Source organism: Ptychodera flava, chromosome 6, assembly GCF_041260155.1.
Source record: "Ptychodera flava strain L36383 chromosome 6, AS_Pfla_20210202, whole genome shotgun sequence".
NCBI lineage: Eukaryota > Metazoa > Hemichordata > Enteropneusta > Ptychoderidae > Ptychodera > Ptychodera flava.
In genome coordinates, this window is record NC_091933.1 from 692,489 (window position 1) to 711,510 (window position 19,022).

Sequence of the window (19,022 nt, forward strand, 5' to 3'; positions counted from 1 at the left end):
ATTCACCGACTTGAACCAAGTCTATCCAGTCAGACATCTTAGTGAAAACCCTGTCATGATGCCCATTCAAATTAAACAATACTATATGGTTGGATACTGGTTATACTGGGATAGCGCCAGCTTTTATGTGTACATTTTATTGTGACTCTGAATTTCATTTTGTTGTTTCACTTTTTCAACCGTCATGAGATGGCAGGGCAAACCAGGATTTGAAATGTCTTTACTATTGCTGTACTTTTGTAAAGATTACAAATATATGTATTTATTTTTAACTTTTCTAAGTGGGGGTGTCAGCCAAAATGTCTGTGTTAGAGAGTGGTGTTACTCAAATTCAACATGGTCGGCAGGGAGGGGGTGCTCGAAATTTTGAAGTTTCCAATGAAATTCCTCCGACCCCGAGGCGGTAAATAACGATGCCCCACTAAACTGTTAAATCTTTGTATGATCAACATCTGCAGCAAGTATTTAGTGCAAAGATTACGTGTAGTCATTCAGAATATTGATCGCTAATTACAAACATTTTTTCACCCTCATTACTGTGATGGTGAAAACTTAAAGCCAATCTGGGCGTCACCCTAATTATGAAAGCTCATTAAATCAGTAGGTTAGTAACTAATTGACACAGTATGTTGATAAACGTTTTTCCATCCCATTATAACACTGTGAGATAATCATCTGTACCTCGTTTCATGAAACCTGACACTCGACACGTCCTTAGAAATCACTGGAAAATTACTTTCTTTATGATCGCACATTCATATATATTATATATTTTGTGTGTATGTGTACATTTGATTATTCTTTACTTTATTTGTTTTTATATTTATCTATTCAATGTTTCTATTATATTTGTATATTTGTTTATTTATTTATTTGTTTGTATGTTTGTTTATCAAGCAAATCTTGAACGCGTTATCAGCATGGCCTAAAGGGTCTTCTTATTGAGACTTGACCTTGTAAATGACACCCCTGACCTCATGGTCACCTTTCAAGGGGCATGCAGACTTATTCCAAATATTACAAAACAGCTGGTCGATCTTTGCGCTGGTTTTCTCTCTTACTATGCAATTTATTATACAGGCCATATTGTCCCTGCAACTATAACTAACTTTAATTGTGTATCTGTTGAAAATCTTGAGTACGTTTGATCCCCCTGGGAAGTGGTGATCCAGGAGTCAAAGGAATATCTTGCCGATATTAGTTTTCTTCAGTTTTGACTGTGATGTCTTCACTAGGTAACTAGGTGCCATTCACTGTGAGTTCGAATCCAATAAAAAAATCTGAATTTTTACTGAAAGTGGGTTTGAAACAGGTGATGTCAAATTTCCTGTTATTGTTCCTCTTTGCTATTGGTTGGTCTTTACTTCTTGAATTTGGGGGCTGTGTTGTAGTGACCATTGATAAATCCACAGGTCACTTTTAACACAACATTAATGACAAGCAAGGTGAGAGGGGTCTTTTAATTTCTGAATTGTCAATTCTTTCCCCCCCTGCAAATAATGATGGCTCCCTAATGGCCCTAACCACCATGACATTACATGTTGGCGATTACACTGTTGACAATAAAGTCATTGAAACCCAAGATCTGGTATGTATATGTACATTCTTCTGTATCTCTGTCAGAAGGTTAAGTAATTTTTCATCACTAAATAATTTTTTCAAATTTTGTTTGCATAGATGAGCAGCCAGGTTCATTGGGTATTCAGAATATGAGACACGAATATCAGGAAAGCTACTATTTTGCTCAGGTAGGGGACTTTTCAACATTATCTGCATGCATGCCTGGTTTTTATTTTCTACAAATATCCTAAACTGCTAGATGCATGTCTCAACATGGTAACTACTGAATGAAACAAATCTCTAGCTACTTCTTTTATTAATTCTTGTTGACGATGAACCACTTCTTGCCACTGGTATACACTTTGTGAGCATAGTAAAGGATTAATCGCATTCACACATAAATCAATTTGACGCAGTGTCTTTTATTGATTCAGAAAACTCTGAACATGACTGAAAGACAGTAAGATGATTGGAAGTGTTTAAACATTATGTAATGTACTGCAATGGTGGTCTACACTCTGACTAGTCAATTTGCAGCTCTGTAAATTCCAAAACCCTGTAAAACCTCATGTTCTTTCACAACTTAAAAGCTGCAGCTAAAATGTGAAAACTATCAGCAGAGCTGTATCAGAAAAGATGTTTTCATCAATCATGAGAAAAAAGCCTGTAAATGTACATATGCAAATTTCATCATCATTTGAACAAAACCAATTGAGGTCATCTCTGGGAACATCAATAATAGATTTGGTAGGTTTTGGACATGTCAAATCAGAGAAGATTTTGCAGAAAATTGGACCTGAAACTTGGAAAAAATCTTTAAATTTGCACATGTGAATGTTATGATAATTTCACAAATCCACATCTAAAGGATATCCCAAGAAAGCCATAAATCAAATTTATAGGTTATTGGATCAATAGTATCTGAGATATTTTCATCATGGATGAGAACAATAACCTCCAAATCATGCAGATTTTATCATTCTTTTAACAAAACTCAGCTAGATCATCCCTAAGGACTTGTCAGAAAACTATTTTCTGACCAGAGGTTTCAGTGAAGATGATATACAACCGTGGACAATCAACCCCTCTCATAAACTGTGTCTCTGACAGCTGGGCTAAATATTAAATGAGGGTATCTCTAGGAACCTACAAGCTATCAAGACAAGTGATATCACTATAGGTATGAAAATTGGCCAAAAAGTTTTGCATATGTAAATTCCATTAATATTTACATAAAATAGTGTCAATGACACTTTGCTCACATTCTGTTAGATGTGGCAGGCCCGAGTGAGCGTACACGTTATGGGCTTAGCTTGTAATACTCATAATGTCAAGTGCATTTGAACACATTTTAATGCACAGTCCATCAAATACCGAGGGCAAAGTATGTAATGGTTGACAACTGTTGCAATGGACACACACACATATAAAACACCATGCAGCCTGGTACATCAATATCAGTGATACAATCTACCATACAAAGTAAAAATGTCCTCTTGTAATATTTAATACGTATGGAATTAATGTGGCCAATGTTGTGTAATGCACCAAACAATAATATTTAAAAAAAATTGTTGTTGGCTTTGAGGTTTTTGGTTATTTTTCTGTACAAATCATACCTAACATGTATAATTCTTACTCACAATTATTGAGATTTTCACTAAGTTTACACTTTTGCTGCTCGTTAGGATACTGTGGTAAATGATAACTTTATCAGAACAAATTCCCATTTACATTTGAGCATACAACTACACACAAAATACAAAGGTGAAAGTTCAGTTGTTCTCAAGTTTTACTATTGTACCACGAAATTCAAAGATGGGATGTTTGCCATTTTCAGACCAAAAATAGCTAAAAATCTGAATTAAGTCATCCCAGGAACCTCCAAGCACAGATCATTAGGGAAAGACTGCATTAACTTGCATGGTACCTGAAACCCGGGTCCTTGCCTGACCAACTTGGGTGACAAACAGAAGACTTTTAATCCCCAAGGTGTGAATGTTCCATTGTTATGTTTACCTTATCCAGCTGGTGCCATTGTAGTGCCATTGTCTGTGAAATTGATTCTCTGATAACTAAATAGGGAAGTAGGGTAAATCTAAGTTAATGGAGCTTTCCCGCAATGTGAAAACTGTTAAACTTTGGCCAGCATTTCAAAGATGGTTAGATAAACAAATCTTGACATTCAAAATACGATAACATCTGCATTACCTTAAATGCTTAACAGTGTACAGTAATACCAGTACTAAAGTGTTGATAATTCAATATAATATTTACATTTGTACGGAAAAAAACAGTCTGTTCCTAACCCTGTCTAAACAAGAAACCTATAAAGCAAACATTTCTTTGAACTGAACTTTTTCAGTCGCAGTAATGTTTGATTTAGACAGGTTTTACTGTGTATGGCTTACTGAGGTCAGGCAAATCCTCTTTGAGTATAGAAATTCAGAGACAAATTTCATAAATTTCGAGTACATAGTTTTAAGCTCCTTTTTGTCACAATTGGACATTTTGAAATAATGTGGAAAATGATTACTGTTTGTGAGAGAAAATTGTAATTCTGCAAAAGGTTCATGATGAAGAGTTTGAATGGAATAGTTAAACCACTTACAGCTGTTAATGCTACCAATTTCAAAGGATGTAACAAGAATCTTTACATCTTAGTTTCTAAGAAAGAAAGACTACCCTAGTGCACCATTTCAAGCTTGCATATGTTTGAAAAGAAAATTTCAATGGAACTATAACAAAGGAAACCTGTCAGCTCATTTAGAAATTAACCTCAACTTATAAATTATCACACCATTCCTATGAGCATTGCAAACACCCCTTTACCTAAGCTAACATGGCTGTCATTTTCAGGAGTAGAACTCTTGTTAAGTGATAATTGTGGACATGATAGGATATTTGGTGCCCTAGAATTCAGTCCAATCATGGATGTACTACTGCTGTTTGTTCTGATTTATACGTTATCACGTACAATTCAGTGGAGCAGCCAATGGTGCTATACCATGTTTATTTCAAGAAATGTGCCAAATTCAAATATAGTGTAATTAGCAAAGGTTCTTGAAATGAGCAAACTATCTACTATCCTGTTGTTGCTTAGTATTACTACGGCCTTGAAATATCTGTTAAAGTTGGCAAAAGTCATTAAAATCACTTAACTTTTGCATTCTCATGAGACTTTTTGGAAAGATTGATACCAAACAATCCATACTAAATTATGTATTTCTAGTATTCTGAAATGATAGCACTGCCGTTCTCTAATTTCGTGCAAACAAATAATGCAATCAAGAGTAGTTTCTAAGATTTTTACAAAAATAAAAACATTCAAAAAAGTATGTTTCACATTTGGACTATATTTGGATATTTTTCAACATAATGATTCAAGTGAGCCTATAAAGCAAATCTAAAAGCAACTTCTGATGAACATTTTTTTTTGAACAAAAATGACCTCTCCCTAAAAATTCCAAAAATCAAAATATTGCTAACTTTGTTAAAATTTCAACTTAGCTACATGAGTATTGTACACAAATTTTGTAGCAATTGGACAGACAGTTTCTCCTGAAAATATTTACCGTACAAAACATTAAGAAAGTATCAGGAAAGTCACCATAAAATAGGAAATTAATGATATCAGTATAAAATGAACATTTCACCACAAATATCACTATGACATAAACAATGCACCATAAATATAAAACTATGACACCACTATGAAATGAACAATTCACCATGAATAGGAAATGTGATATTGCTATAAATAAACAAATCTATCTTAGTTCCATTAGCAGTAACTTTGATGTATTCTTCAAGCATTCTTGAACTCTTTGTACGCACATTTTCTTGATCTTCATTAAAAATATCTGGTGTCAAACTTGTAAACACAGCATGTCTATCTATAATGTCTGATATTATGATGGAAAACTGAATTCTAGTGGTTAGAATTCATATGTTGCCAATAACTTTTAATGATAAAAGTGTTTGATAGATAGATACATAACATTAATGCAGGAAATGTCTTTGTTCTGGACAACAAAAGTAATGAAAACATCAAAATTTAAAGGTTTTGTCTCTTTATCTTTACCTAAGGCAAAGGTACCTGAAAACCATGTCAAAGCATTTGGACCAGCAATTCCTGAGTTATGGAGTCTTGCACATTTGATCAACCCATTTGTATTACATCTTAAACCCATACTACAAATACTATAAGACTAGTCATGTCTGAGTAGAATTTTGATAAAAAAGTAAAAATGAAAAAAACAAATTTTGTGCTAATTTGAACAAATCTAGATACAGATATTTTAACAAATATGCAAACATATATCAAAATAAATCAACTTGCAGTTATAAGTTCTAATGGAAAACAATAGATGACAGATAATGATTGGCAGTAACCTATTTGATAAGCTCTGTACCATTGACAATAAGGTCTCATGTACACCTGGCAAAGCTACTAAACCAAGCATTGTGCCACCAATTATGAGAAATTTGCATGTAACTCTGATCGAAGTTGATGCATATTAGCATAATCAATTGATTTTTAATAGGCCAACAAAAGATTAGGTTATGTCTGTTATATTACAGTATCAAGTTGCCTTTCTAATTCATTTGTAAATTTGTGGCAAAATATTTATGGTTTAAGGGAACAAACCAGAAAAAATTGAACTTGATCTTGATTGTCAATATATAGGTCACTGAAACTTCATTACAGCCACAAAGCTTTCCTAAAGCTTTGCTGCTCAACAACAAAATGTGTGCAATATGATTTCATACCCAACCTAGTGAATCAGTGATCCCAACCCGTCAAATCAGAAGGAAACCCCCTCCCAACCACACAAACACCCAATTCTCTTTGGGCTGCATTCTTAAGGATGTCAAATTTTCACTGACACCCTATTGGAACATAAACACATTCAAGAATATTTCAAAGACATTCATTGAAATCAAATGTGCTGTACATTGACATGCACTGACTTACACCTTGACATACATTGTAAATGTGGAAGAGAATAAACCTCCCATTAACACATACTTCATTTCACACGGGACGCTATAACTGAAAAATCCTACTCCATAACTTGCCAAAGTATATTCAAAATAGTTATTGGCTGTTATAGACAAAAAGAATGATTTCACAATTTATTTCCTTTCATTGAGATTTCAAACTGTTGGCTACTGATTCCTTCATGAAGATGGCTACTATGTAAATCATGGTATCAAACGTGGTAAGGGGTTGACAGTTACCTTATATTTGATTTTGGCCTGGTTAAGTTCTTGCTTCAACCGTTTCATTGAACAGCTGCTCAGTTTACACACTATAATTGGTATTACGTTAGATTTCTTCATTGACGGTTGTCTAGCTACACAGCTCTCAGAAAACTTGGGTGAAATTTACACTAACAACGTATTATGAGATATTGTGTTAAAAATTGATGAAATGATTGCATCCTGTCATGTCTACATCAATGGATTTATCTATCTCCTTTGTCGTATAAATGGATTTGAATGGACCACGGTACAAACAAACCCACTTCCGCAAATGCGCATGGAAGTACGTGTATTTCCTTACACGTATGTACCCATGTGACTTTGTTTGTACCGCGATCGCGTTATCTCTAGGGCATACTGAGTCTGTAGAATACATCGCGTCATATTTATTCCGGAGTAGAACCATTGCACAGAATGTTATGATATTATGGTTACATGAAAGTAGAGAGGAGAATGGATATGTACTGAAGATATCATAACAGACTATTTCACTACACTGATTTAAGTGATGAATCAAGTGATTATAAATATACTGCCTAATTTACATGCAAAAATCATACATAAAATTAGTCAAATAACCATAGTTTGGCAATATACATGAAAAGTCTTACATCAACTAAAAACCATTAGTGATCCCAACAATATGTAACAATAATGTTAGATTGGACTGTAATTTTTTACTTTTAAGTCTTTGACACTTCAGCTAGATTTAAGACTACTGGAATATCAACACAAAGTGAAAGCTTTATATACAATTTTAATGTGGCTACTTTGAAAAAACAATATTAATTTCAGTGTATCCATTTCTATTTGGATATGTTATTTACAACAGTTTCATCTTGATGGAGATCTCCTTTATGGGTACTGTAATTTGGTTGGTCTGTGCAGAACAAAAGACAAAACTTCATTGATGAGTTGTAGAGTCAGTCTAGAGATAGGGTAGCTTTGGGGTAGTTTCTTGACAATGTACGGTGACTGGACATAGTATCTGTAAGATGGAAAAAAACAGATAGGTAAAGCATATTGCACGTTAATCATTGTAAAAGATCTAGCTGTATAATTTACCAGCATGCAGTGTATAGTTTCAAGCCGGTATACATATCAGTCTACAAGCAGCATTATCCTTTTGTTACATTTTTCAAACATGCTATTCTTATAAGCAGCAGTCAACATTTTGTTTTGCACCAATCTTGAGGTTTGATAATGAAGCTCTGAAGATTGAATGTTTATAAAAGTGACACTCTTGTAAACCAAACTAAAGGGTAGCAGCATGTGCCGCCTTCTTGAGGACACCCTAGATAGTATCAATCACCATGACAACATCTTTGGAGCATATCCTATCAAAATTCTAAACATTCATGAGCTGTTCGATACTGAAACTACTTTTCCTTAAATTTCACAAAATCCACCACGGTGACCATGATTTCAGGCATCAAATAAGATGTGTAAAAAATGTACATTCTTACCCAAGGGGAACGAATGGATTTATCACAACTTTAGTATTAAATATTATTATCAAAAAATAGCGTCAATGACACTATAGCTTCCATCCTGGACTATTTAGTGTTTGTTCTCTGGTCAGATATTTGAACATGTGTGAAAGGGATAAAGTGCATGAAGTGAAAATACTTAAATGTAATGTACTGGAGACAGTGAAATATGTTTAATGTATTTATTCAGAATATAAAATGGAAAAAATACAGAATTAGAAATATCGAATACTGTGATACAACCATTAACTCAACAAGTCATTGACAATGACATAGTCCCCACTTGTAATAGGAGTATTAGTCTTGATGGGGCAGGGAAATGTGGTCATTAAACCCCGGTGCGGGGTATAAAAGACCCCTAACTCATCGAAAATTCATAATGGCGCTTGAGTGACAACTGGCAACAGCAAGGTAGACCGCTCCGTGAAAATCAGCCGAAGCGATTCTCAAACAAACATTATTGGCATACCATAAACATAGACTGTTTCATAAACACGTAGGCCATACAGGTATCCGCAAAGTTTCACAAAGCCTTTTAAAATTACGACGATTGGGGGAAAAATCGCTTTCGTAACAAAGGAAATGGCCCCCGGGAACAGTCGTTCCGCGATTCAAACAATTGTCAATCATGCAGTGACGCGAAAAGGTGTAAACTGGTCAAACATTTGCTGTGCATACGAGAATAATTACGATGTAAACAAACCATGTGTACGCTCAGAGTTACATGTATATTGGCGTGCACACAGGATGAAAACTTCGTGGTTGTCATAAACTATTTTACTAACAAGCGTTTATGATGCAATGACATCGCGAAAGTGAGCCATTTTTGGTCGTGACTTAGCAAGAGTTGAGTCAGTACCGGTACGATGTATCCTTGCGAAAAGTGCGTACACTGTATTTTACAGAACTGCAGGCAGAGTCCATAGTTTACAATGACATCGAAAACAACTAAATATTAAAGCATGGCGGTAGCCTCCATGACCAATTTGATTACAGTCAGTCAAAGAGAGCCACTTTTTTAAACAGCCCCCCCCCCCCCCCCCAATCTACGGCCGAAAGTACCGGTACGCTACAGTCGCTTTTGATATAAATGCTAGCCCTGAAAACGGCCGTATGGTTTGTACATGTACACGTGTTCTCACAATGACATGTCGTGTTCAGAGGGTTGGTAAGGTTTCGACATACCGGTTGCCCCAGTAACGCTTGGACTTCTGTTATGAGAATTAAACAAAGCTTGTAAAGACATCAAAACAGTATTTGTCAATGTCAGTTCAAGGTGAGCAAGTGAGCGTCGACGCGTCATCACTTGATCTTCTTTGATAGGCTTAGGCCTATTGATATGTGTGTCCGAGATCGGCTCATAGAGTTGGCACTACATCGTATGATTTCGACGAAGGTTGGACTTCAATTTCTTCAATAACGAAGATATCAATGAACCCAGTCCCCGGTTCATCCCATTGCTCCAAAAATAAACATAACTCGTGATCATGATGAGTTGTCCGGGGACAAAGCAACCGAGCAGCCGACCTCGATCGCTTACAGATATCGTGGTACGTGAGATTCATGGAAATCTCGATCCTTCCGTGATGTAGTGAACTTATTTTTTTATTTTAGCGATCGGTCATGACGTCGCGTCGTTCACCTGTTTCCTACCATTTTCCTGACCGTGTTTCTCAGTCAATGTTTAGATTGGTAATTCGTGATTTCAACATACGAAATTGCCAGCTTCGGATTATTTTCAATGTTTATGTTTATTACTTTCTTGATGATTATTTCCACTACGTACGGCGCAAATTCCGTATTTAGATATGGCGGTCAGTAGCCGAATCATTCTCGAAGGATGACCCCAGAACTTCAGTCAATCAACTCAGCAAAAACTTCAGTACATCAACTCAACACGCTCCTGTTTTTAGGAAATTGATATTTTTTCCTTCTTTCTTTTTTCTTTCGCGTATTGCGAAGGCTGTACCTAAGCTTATAGTCAGAGCGTGAGTTGAGAGCAAACAGATTATGCAGACAATGCGAACGATAGCAACCGTTACCAACAGACTCATTATGCAGAGCCGTGCCCCAAAACGCCCACCCAAACTTGGCATTAATCCGGATCCCGGTCCATTTCGCCCCGGGCTTTAAGAAGTATCACTGGAGTGTATATGTTGAGATCTATGGGCACATAGGTCTATGTCGTTCCCAATTTGAAACACATGAAGCATGTCTAAGTTATGGTTCTAAATCGGGAAAAAAGATCAGACCTCTAGCAGTATTGGCCAGCCAAGAAATACATATGCGCATAATAAATGAGGTACAAGATGTGACATCTTAAGGTCTAATATCCTATCAAAATTGGAGGGTATAGAACTTGTGGTTACTGAGATATGCATATATATGTATAATCAAGGTCAAAGGTCATCGAGGTCACATGACATTTTGAAAAAAAAATTATATTGCTAATTAATCTCTATATGCCAAAAAATCAGACCTCTAGCTCTATTCGCTTGCCCAGAATTAGATGTGTGCATAATTAATGAGGTAAAGCGTGTGTTGTCATAAGGTCTCCCATCCTACTAAATACAAAGGACATAGCACTTGTGTTACTTATTTATTGACATAAACATATATTTTAGGTAAAAGGTCATCGAGGTCACATGACATTTGGTCAAAAAATTTCTCTCCTATAGTTATCCCTGTATACCAAAACTCTGACATCCTGCTCTATTGGCTTGCTCAGAATTAGATATGTGCATAATTAACGAGGTACAGTATGTGGTGTCATAAGGTGTCCAATCATACCATACATGAAGGGTGTAGCACTTGTGGTTACTGAGTTATGGACAGATATGTATATTTGAGGTCAAAGGTCACCGAGGTCATGTGACATTTTGTCAAAAAAATTGTATTGCTAAGTTATCCCTATGTACCAAAAATCAGACCTCTAGCTCTATTGGCTCGCTCAAAATTAGATATGTGCATAATTAATGAGGTACAATATGTGGCGTCATAAGGTGTCCCATCATACCATACATGAAGGATGTAGCACTTGTGGTTACTGAGTTATGGACAAATATGTATATTTGAGGTCAAAGGTCACCGAGGTCATGTGACATTTTGTCAAAAAAATTGTATTGCTAAGTTATCCCTATGTACCAAAAATCAGACCTCTAGCTCTATTGGCTCGCTCAAAATTAGATATGTGCATAATTAATGACGTACAATATGTGGCGTCATAAGGTGTCCCATCATACCATACATGAAGGATGTGAGTTATGGACAAATATGTACATTTGAGGTCAAAGGTCACCGAGGTCATGTGACATTTTGTCAAAAAAATTGTATTGCTAAGTTATCCCTATGTACCAAAAATCAGACCTCTAGCTCTATTGGCTCGCTCAAAATTAGATATGTGCATAATTAATGAGGTACAATATGTGGCGTCATAAGGTGTCCCATCATACCATACATGAAGGATGTAGCACTTGTGGTTACTGAGTTATGGACAAATATGTATATTTGAGGTCAAAGGTCACCGAGGTCATGTGACATTTTGTCAAAAAAATTGTATTGCTAAGTTATCCCTATGGACGTGTAAATTAAAAATATGCAAATTTCACCACGATTTGCCCAAATTTGGGAAAGGTCACTCCTATGCAATTCCATACCAAGTTTCAAATCAATCGGACTTGTGGTTTCAGAGAAGAAGATTTTTTGACCAAAAACGGGAGAAAATTACAAAAAAATTCATGAAAAATAGCAAGTCTAAGATACTGACCCAAGATGTGCACAATCATTTCAGGTCAGCCCAAAGTACTTACATGCCAATTTTTCATGTAATCTACTCAGTGGTTATTGAGTTTTTCAATTTTGACTGTTTTTACATTTTTTCACTTAATTTGCATATTTTTGGTAATGACAACTTCATTTGAACAAAATCTCATCTACAGCCCATCATCCATGTACACACCAAATATCAAGATAAAATGTGCAGCGGTTTTGGAGTTTTTGATGTTGACGGACAGACATACAGACAGTTCCCTAGCCTGTAAGAATAGCTTCCATTGCCATATATACATATTGCCATATATACATATGGCTATGGGAGCTAATCAGTGTCGATGCAGAGTGTTGGGGTCCAGAAATTTGTGTCATAGTCATGTCTATTTTCAAACATTGACGGAGTTAGTCTGTTCACTTAATCAGCAATTTGTTGAATGTCATCTGTAACTAATTTTGTATCGTACTGAGTGTTGCATAATTCTCATTCACATTTGTTAACGGGGTATAATATGACAGAACTTCATTAACCTCGCTTTGATGTTTGTGTGGTTTGAAAGTTATTTCACAAATTCATGGTGCATCCTGCAGACATGTTTTCATGAATGGAGCATCCCATGTCTATGTGGTGATGCCGTGAGAGACACACTGGGCAGTGAGATTGCCATATTCGAATGACTTGCCCGAGGGCATTTTGTAACCTGACAATTTTCTGTTTACATATATCATCTCTAAGAATGACAGATTAGGTAGGTAGTTTTGATTTTCCTGTAGTCTAAATGTGATTATTTTCAGTGTGGAGGCCGTCAATGTGAACAAGATACATTAAAGGTATTTCCCATCTGTAGTTGCTACCTTTGCACCGACATATTTTATTTCTGATCCCTCTCTGAATGAACTACTATGTTATTATGTGTTCGTTGTACATAACTATCTTTTTCGGTAAACCAAATTCTACCATTGTGCAAGCGACCTAGCTGCCATTAGAGTTTTGATGTGTTACCTGGAGAATAACTATTTGTACAATGCCTTACCTTTGTCTCAGACAATCCTTGCTTGTACTGTGGTGCATTCTCCTTGTTACTTACTAGATTGATTACAATTTAAACTGCCATAAGATCATACAATAGTGTATTGTAGCATAGAATGAATAAAACCTCGTCTCATGGTAGTTGTTTGAAATGTTTTGGACAATAGCAATTATAAACACCAGAGAAGACTTCCAAACTACACCATGATATTTAAATTGCAATGACTGGAAACATGAATAAATTGGTAATGGTACTCGTATACCAAGCTTATTCACTACAAAGAACTGAAATGGTCCATTATGTAAGCAGAGTTAGGGAAATAGGCCATCTCACCTGAATTCCTCCCTGTAGTTTGTTTTAATATGTACTGCAGTGGTAGAACTATACTCTATAAAGGTCTGCAATACAAAAAATTGCTGATGCAAAAGGACGGCTTCTGCAGGGGTGAGGACTTCATTCTTGGACGGAGACAACAACCTCATAGCTTGCGCTATCAAACGTTCAACAAACTTTTCCTGTGTGAAAGAAATCATAATTTCTTGAAATACTAAGAAAACCTAAGACACCAAGTGGGTGGCTATGTTGTGGATATATTGAATATAATTACTTTAATATCTTGGAAGTCCATAAAGAAGAGAATTAAAAAAATCAATGCTTGATGTGACAACTACACAGAAATCATTATGCAGACATGCTTAAAGAGATTTCATTTGGAGTTTGTATATTATAAGGACAAAGTCAGGCAGAGTACCAGAGTATCCTAAGCTATGGTCTTACGGTGAAACCCCATATTGACTATAACTGCTGTTCAGCTATTTTCATTTCAATGTACAATGCATTGCACATATCCAGAAATACTTGTCCACACTCTGAATGAGATTTGTTTAGGCATGTCTGCGCAATGCTTTCAACATATCTTGACAAAATCATTGCCAAATAATGGACACACAGTACAGAACAAAGGACTGAGCTAAGTCTTCAAGTTAATTTCATATCAATTTCATTGCAAACTGTAAGGTACTTGGCCGTTGAAGATGCAATTCTGAGGCAATTGATGTACTATGGTTGATTGTTGGAAAAAAAGAGTTGATGAATTTTCAAGTATTTTTTGCATTTGCAAAGACAGCACAGTCAGCTGCTAGTACCATATTCTTAAATTGGGCATCAACAGAGTGATATGGACGATCTTTCCTCTGAACTCTGACTGTTGAGCTGAGGGGTCTTGGTCTGGTTTGCATATAAAGGCTAGCAATTTGCAGCATATCAGAAGCTTGTTACTTACTGGTTGGCTGAGTATAATTGACATTATTGAATCAGTTCAAAATGGCCAATCAGCAATGAATGCCTTTGTTTCAGGCTCCTTAAGTTGCTGTGAATTATCAAAATCTGCCCAATTAGCTGTGATCTTGCGAACCACCGCACATCGGCCTTACAGAGGCATATAATCGGACAAGATGACCATCATGTGACTTCAAAAAGGGTATGGTTATTTGTCTTGTTCCACTAACTTCTACAAGATTTTGTTGAACTGGTCATATTATCATTTTTTAAAGAAATAGATAAATGTTGGATTGATTCACAGATAGGATGACTGAACCTAAATGCACTTTGGTATCGAACAGTCTGATCATGTACAATAAGGATCCGGTAACTTGTAGGTAGGAAGGGAAACTCTTGCCAAAAAAGTGAAGACTAGCTTTATGCAAATTTGTATCAATGCGAAAGGAAAGTTAACCTTCAAACATTAATGTCACTTGCAGCTGTAAAGCTGTTTTTAAAGTTGTGGTTTTGTGACAATGCATAACCTTGGCTAATAGCCAACAGAAACTTTCTGCCAGTTGCCTACTTCAATTGTATGTCACCGGTGTCTTAAGGTGAAGGGCGACGAATTCGGACGCGCACACCCTTTAGAACGTTTCTGCGCAGATTTAAGTCCAGCCAGCCGCAAATGGGTTATTTTGTTGCGCATGTATTCAACATCACCTGTCATTGTTGAAATTGCACTTTTACCACATTTTTTGACCCAGTCTCTTAGAAATACATGTGACCTATAACCTTGTCATATTTTGACCCCCTAGGAAGCTGGTTTTTATTCAATATGACCGAAAAATTAACATTTCTCTCCCATTTATAGGCGCATATTACCCATTCACCTGGAGATATTGTAAAAAGTAGCGTGGTGACACCCTTTTATTAAAAGTGTAAACTAAATGGTATTATGTCAGGATTTTATTCGCCAAGTTTGGTCAAAATGACACCATTCAGAGCGACAGGAAGAAAGTTTGAAAATTATGTAGTGATATAATTTCGATATCGTCATTTTGTAATCGATACTTATGTAAAAATTTCTTTACAAACATCATGAAAACTATACATTCGATAGCTGTGGATCTTAAGTCATGGTATTTATTAAAATTAACTCATTTGCTAAGCTTTTTGTAATTGCTTTCTTTAGTTTAAGTGAATTATATCATTTTTATTTATTTCTAACAACGCCATTTTAACGTCCGTTTCCATGGAAACGAGCGTGGTGACCCCCATTTTTTATTTCATTTTTGCACTTGCACAACTTCCAAGAATATTTGTGCAAAGTTTCAAGAAAATGACACCACAACTTAATTTTGACGTTATTCGTAGTACTTCACCTTAAGTATTGGTGTTAATAATCACTGTTTATTAAAGCAATAATGAATCCCCCTGCCTATAATGGACTCAAGCAAACTTCACACAACATACGGAGTACAAAGTTTGCTTGAGTCCATTACTGGCAGGGAGTGGGGTACAGTGTCGCCATCACTTTATAGTTTTGGCAATGCAAGGGAATTTGTACATGTAGAAAACATCTGGGGCCAAAATGTTGGATTATCGGCTACACTATCAGTAATAAACTGGGAGGTGATGTCACAATTCACTGGTATTGCCAAAGCTATAATTTATAACATTCCTGAAGGAAAGATACAAAATTAACCAGAAAATTCTCATGAACTTTTGTAATTGCATATGAGAGTTGTTCATAAAAGAGCTGTATGGAACTTAAAGATGATGAAATACAATTAAAACTTACTGTTGACTGAAGTTTGTCTAAAACTTTCATCATCCAACATATGTTGAAGAACTTGCCTTCTAAATTACCCCAGTTAGCCTGTTTGTAACAATGAAAACATGAACTGTCATATAGCATCAATGGTACTGTAGCTCTGTTATGGAAAGGAAGGAGAAACATTGTACTGATGCAAGTCTATTCTGTAATAGAACTGGAAAGAAACCTAAGAGTGTGACGTAGATAAGCCAAGCTAGACAAATGATCTATGTTGATGTCATTGAGAGTGTGTGAACAGTGCCAATGAGAAACCTATGGCAAAGGTGCATTACGTGATACAGGGGTGATAGCATCTAAATTTAAGATTTCAATAACATTCGTAAATACATGTAGTGAAGGAATTTCAGCAAATATGACAACCAGACACCTGAGCAGGCAACTTGGACGTTTGTTCAAGTACAAAGTAATAGTACATGTAACAAGTTTTCATGCAACTTGCAATCATAGATACATAACCCACAATCACAAATTCATAAATTAGAAGTTTGGCATCTTTTACAGATTGCGATTATAAGAGAACAGGTTTGCACTGAATGAGACAGGCACTTTGTAATGTATTCTCTGCTCATGCTATATGTGTGAAGTAAAAATTGCCCTCAATCCTGGTCAAAGTAAGGATCTGAAGAAACGCCTTATTTTTCACAAACATACAATGGCACCAAACTTCCATTGTACACAATTTCTATTTTCTACAAGCTACATCTACAAAGTGTAGTATGCCATCTGTCTGATGCTATAGTTATTATGACAAAGCTAAAACAATATTTGGATTATATATTTGACTATTTTGATAAGAATTTTATCTACATACGTGTCATATTTAAGATTTGGAACACTTACAATTTGATGTTTTAATGTTGCAAACCTCTTCATTATTAAATAATTGACTTACAAACATTGTGTAATGCCTGCATTATTTATTATTTACCTTTAATGTGTGCAATCAAACAGTTTCTTAATTTTCTTGAGTTAAAATTTGTATGAGGTTATCCTCAAAGGAAATGAAGTGTATGTGTCTAAAAGAAGAGTAACATATTAAGTTGTTTGTTTCAAAATGTTCATGGCCTGCAGGATTGAATTGCATGGAAAGTCTATGGCACTCTAAGGGTTAAAATGTCATCCCCATTCAACATAACTTGCCTCAGCTCACCTCTAAAACTATATACTGTAGGAGCTTCTACTGTGTATAATAAAACCAATCAACTTACTTGGAAGTCGTCCGTAAACTACTTTCAGAGAAGTTGATACTTTTAATAACCAAAATGGCACAATTTGCCCTATCATGTAAATTTCTTCCTTTGAGATGGGTTCATATTAAATAAGTACAAAATATGAAAGTTCAAAGATAGATAGTCTATGAAGAGTACATATTTTGACCAAAACACAGGAAAATTAACTTCAATTATATGTGATCCATTGAAACCCCATGCTATAAAGGCAAAGGGGAGCTGAATACACAAGACATGAGTACAACTTTGCTATTGAGTACAACTTTGCTACATGCCATAAAGAGTGATTTCAAGATCTGTTGTTTGTGCCATGGCATGAGCTTGTTACATGCAACATAAATGAGATCAGAGTACCTACCTGATGAGCAATCAATATAAGTTCATATAGAACAGCAGTAGATGCATTGGTTAACTCTTGTACCAGTTTTGCAACCTAGTAAAGGACAAATAATGATTTAAAAATAGTCAACAAAACTGAGAATGAAGCGAGGCAGTCAGTCTAGTTAGATTGTCTGCAAAGCCATAAGGTCACAGTTGCCGTATTTGGACATAATTTTCTAATTAGATGCTTGTTGAAATTTCTTGCAAAAGCACCTGAATGTATTCTGCTGACATGCTGATCACTCAAATGGTGGAACTGCTCATTCATAACATGGCTTACACTATTGAGGTATTTACATTATTTTGTGGGAAAATCTTGTGGAGACACCGACAAAATACCATTCTATACTTTGGTTACCTGTACAAACTGACCAAAACTGTCAAATTATGGCAACTTTCCCATTTAACAAACTAAGTATATAGCGGTAAAACTGTTAAACTAAGTTCACTTTGTAAGGTCCTTTAAAGGGAGAATGCATCTAAAGGATGGTTTTTAAGAGGTTCAAATTTTGACAATACTTTTCCCGTCTGCTACGTCTGTAGACTCAATTTGCAGCCTGTGGCGTAAATGAATTAAGTTTCCATAATCTTGTTTTTGTGAAAACTGAAAATTAAATTTTTCTCTACAGAGTTACCAGTAATACTGGGTTTGTGGCCATTATGAATGGCAAACATCAGTACATTTTAGGTAATTTTTTGTTGCATGGTTGGTTATTCTGAATAAATGAGAATAGTCTAAAGTTTGCCTAAGCAAAGTATGATAAAAAGTGTACAATTTTCAGTTTCAAAGCACACAGTATGGTACTTTATGTCCACTCTTTCAAAGCACACAGTATGGTACTTTATGTCCACTCTTTCAAAATATCAACTAATGCTCAGAAGTACATTTTTCAATAGAGTGAACGTGAATGAGGTACACCTTGTGTAATTAGAATTGGAATACTCTATTTCTGATCATATTTAGTTAAGATTGCCAGCATAATACAAAGGTGACTTTCATTGTAGTCTCTACTATTGCCAACGTCTGCTTCTATAATAAAATCTGCAGAGAAAATGTTGACCGCTATAAAGCCATAGTGTAAGCAGGCTTGTAAAACATACAGCTTTAGCATGAGCTTTTAAAGAAGACAGTAGCGGATGTGAGGGTATTATGAAAATTTAGTAGCAAAGACAAATATATAGCAGAATGTACAGC

General features: G+C 35.6%; 1 protein-coding gene across 2 annotated transcripts in view; it reads right to left on the reverse strand.

Annotated features, from left to right (window-relative positions):
- Positions 1–1,962: 1,962 nt before the first annotated feature.
- The window catches only part of LOC139134530 (uncharacterized protein C12orf56-like), a 35,929-nt gene continuing 18,869 nt past the window's right edge, over positions 1,963–19,022 (reverse strand). Inside the window, exons 8-11 of one of the 2 annotated variants that reach the window (XM_070701396.1) lie at positions 17,805–17,879; positions 16,182–16,259; positions 13,451–13,632; positions 1,963–7,816 (exon numbers count right to left, since the gene is read on the reverse strand). In XM_070701396.1, coding sequence (XP_070557497.1) covers positions 7,684–7,816; positions 13,451–13,632; positions 16,182–16,259; positions 17,805–17,879 — 468 coding nt within the window. In that variant the 3' untranslated portion in view covers positions 1,963–7,683. The remainder of the gene's footprint in view (positions 7,817–13,450; positions 13,633–16,181; positions 16,260–17,804; positions 17,880–19,022) is intronic. The other variant, XM_070701395.1, reaches the window with a different exon arrangement.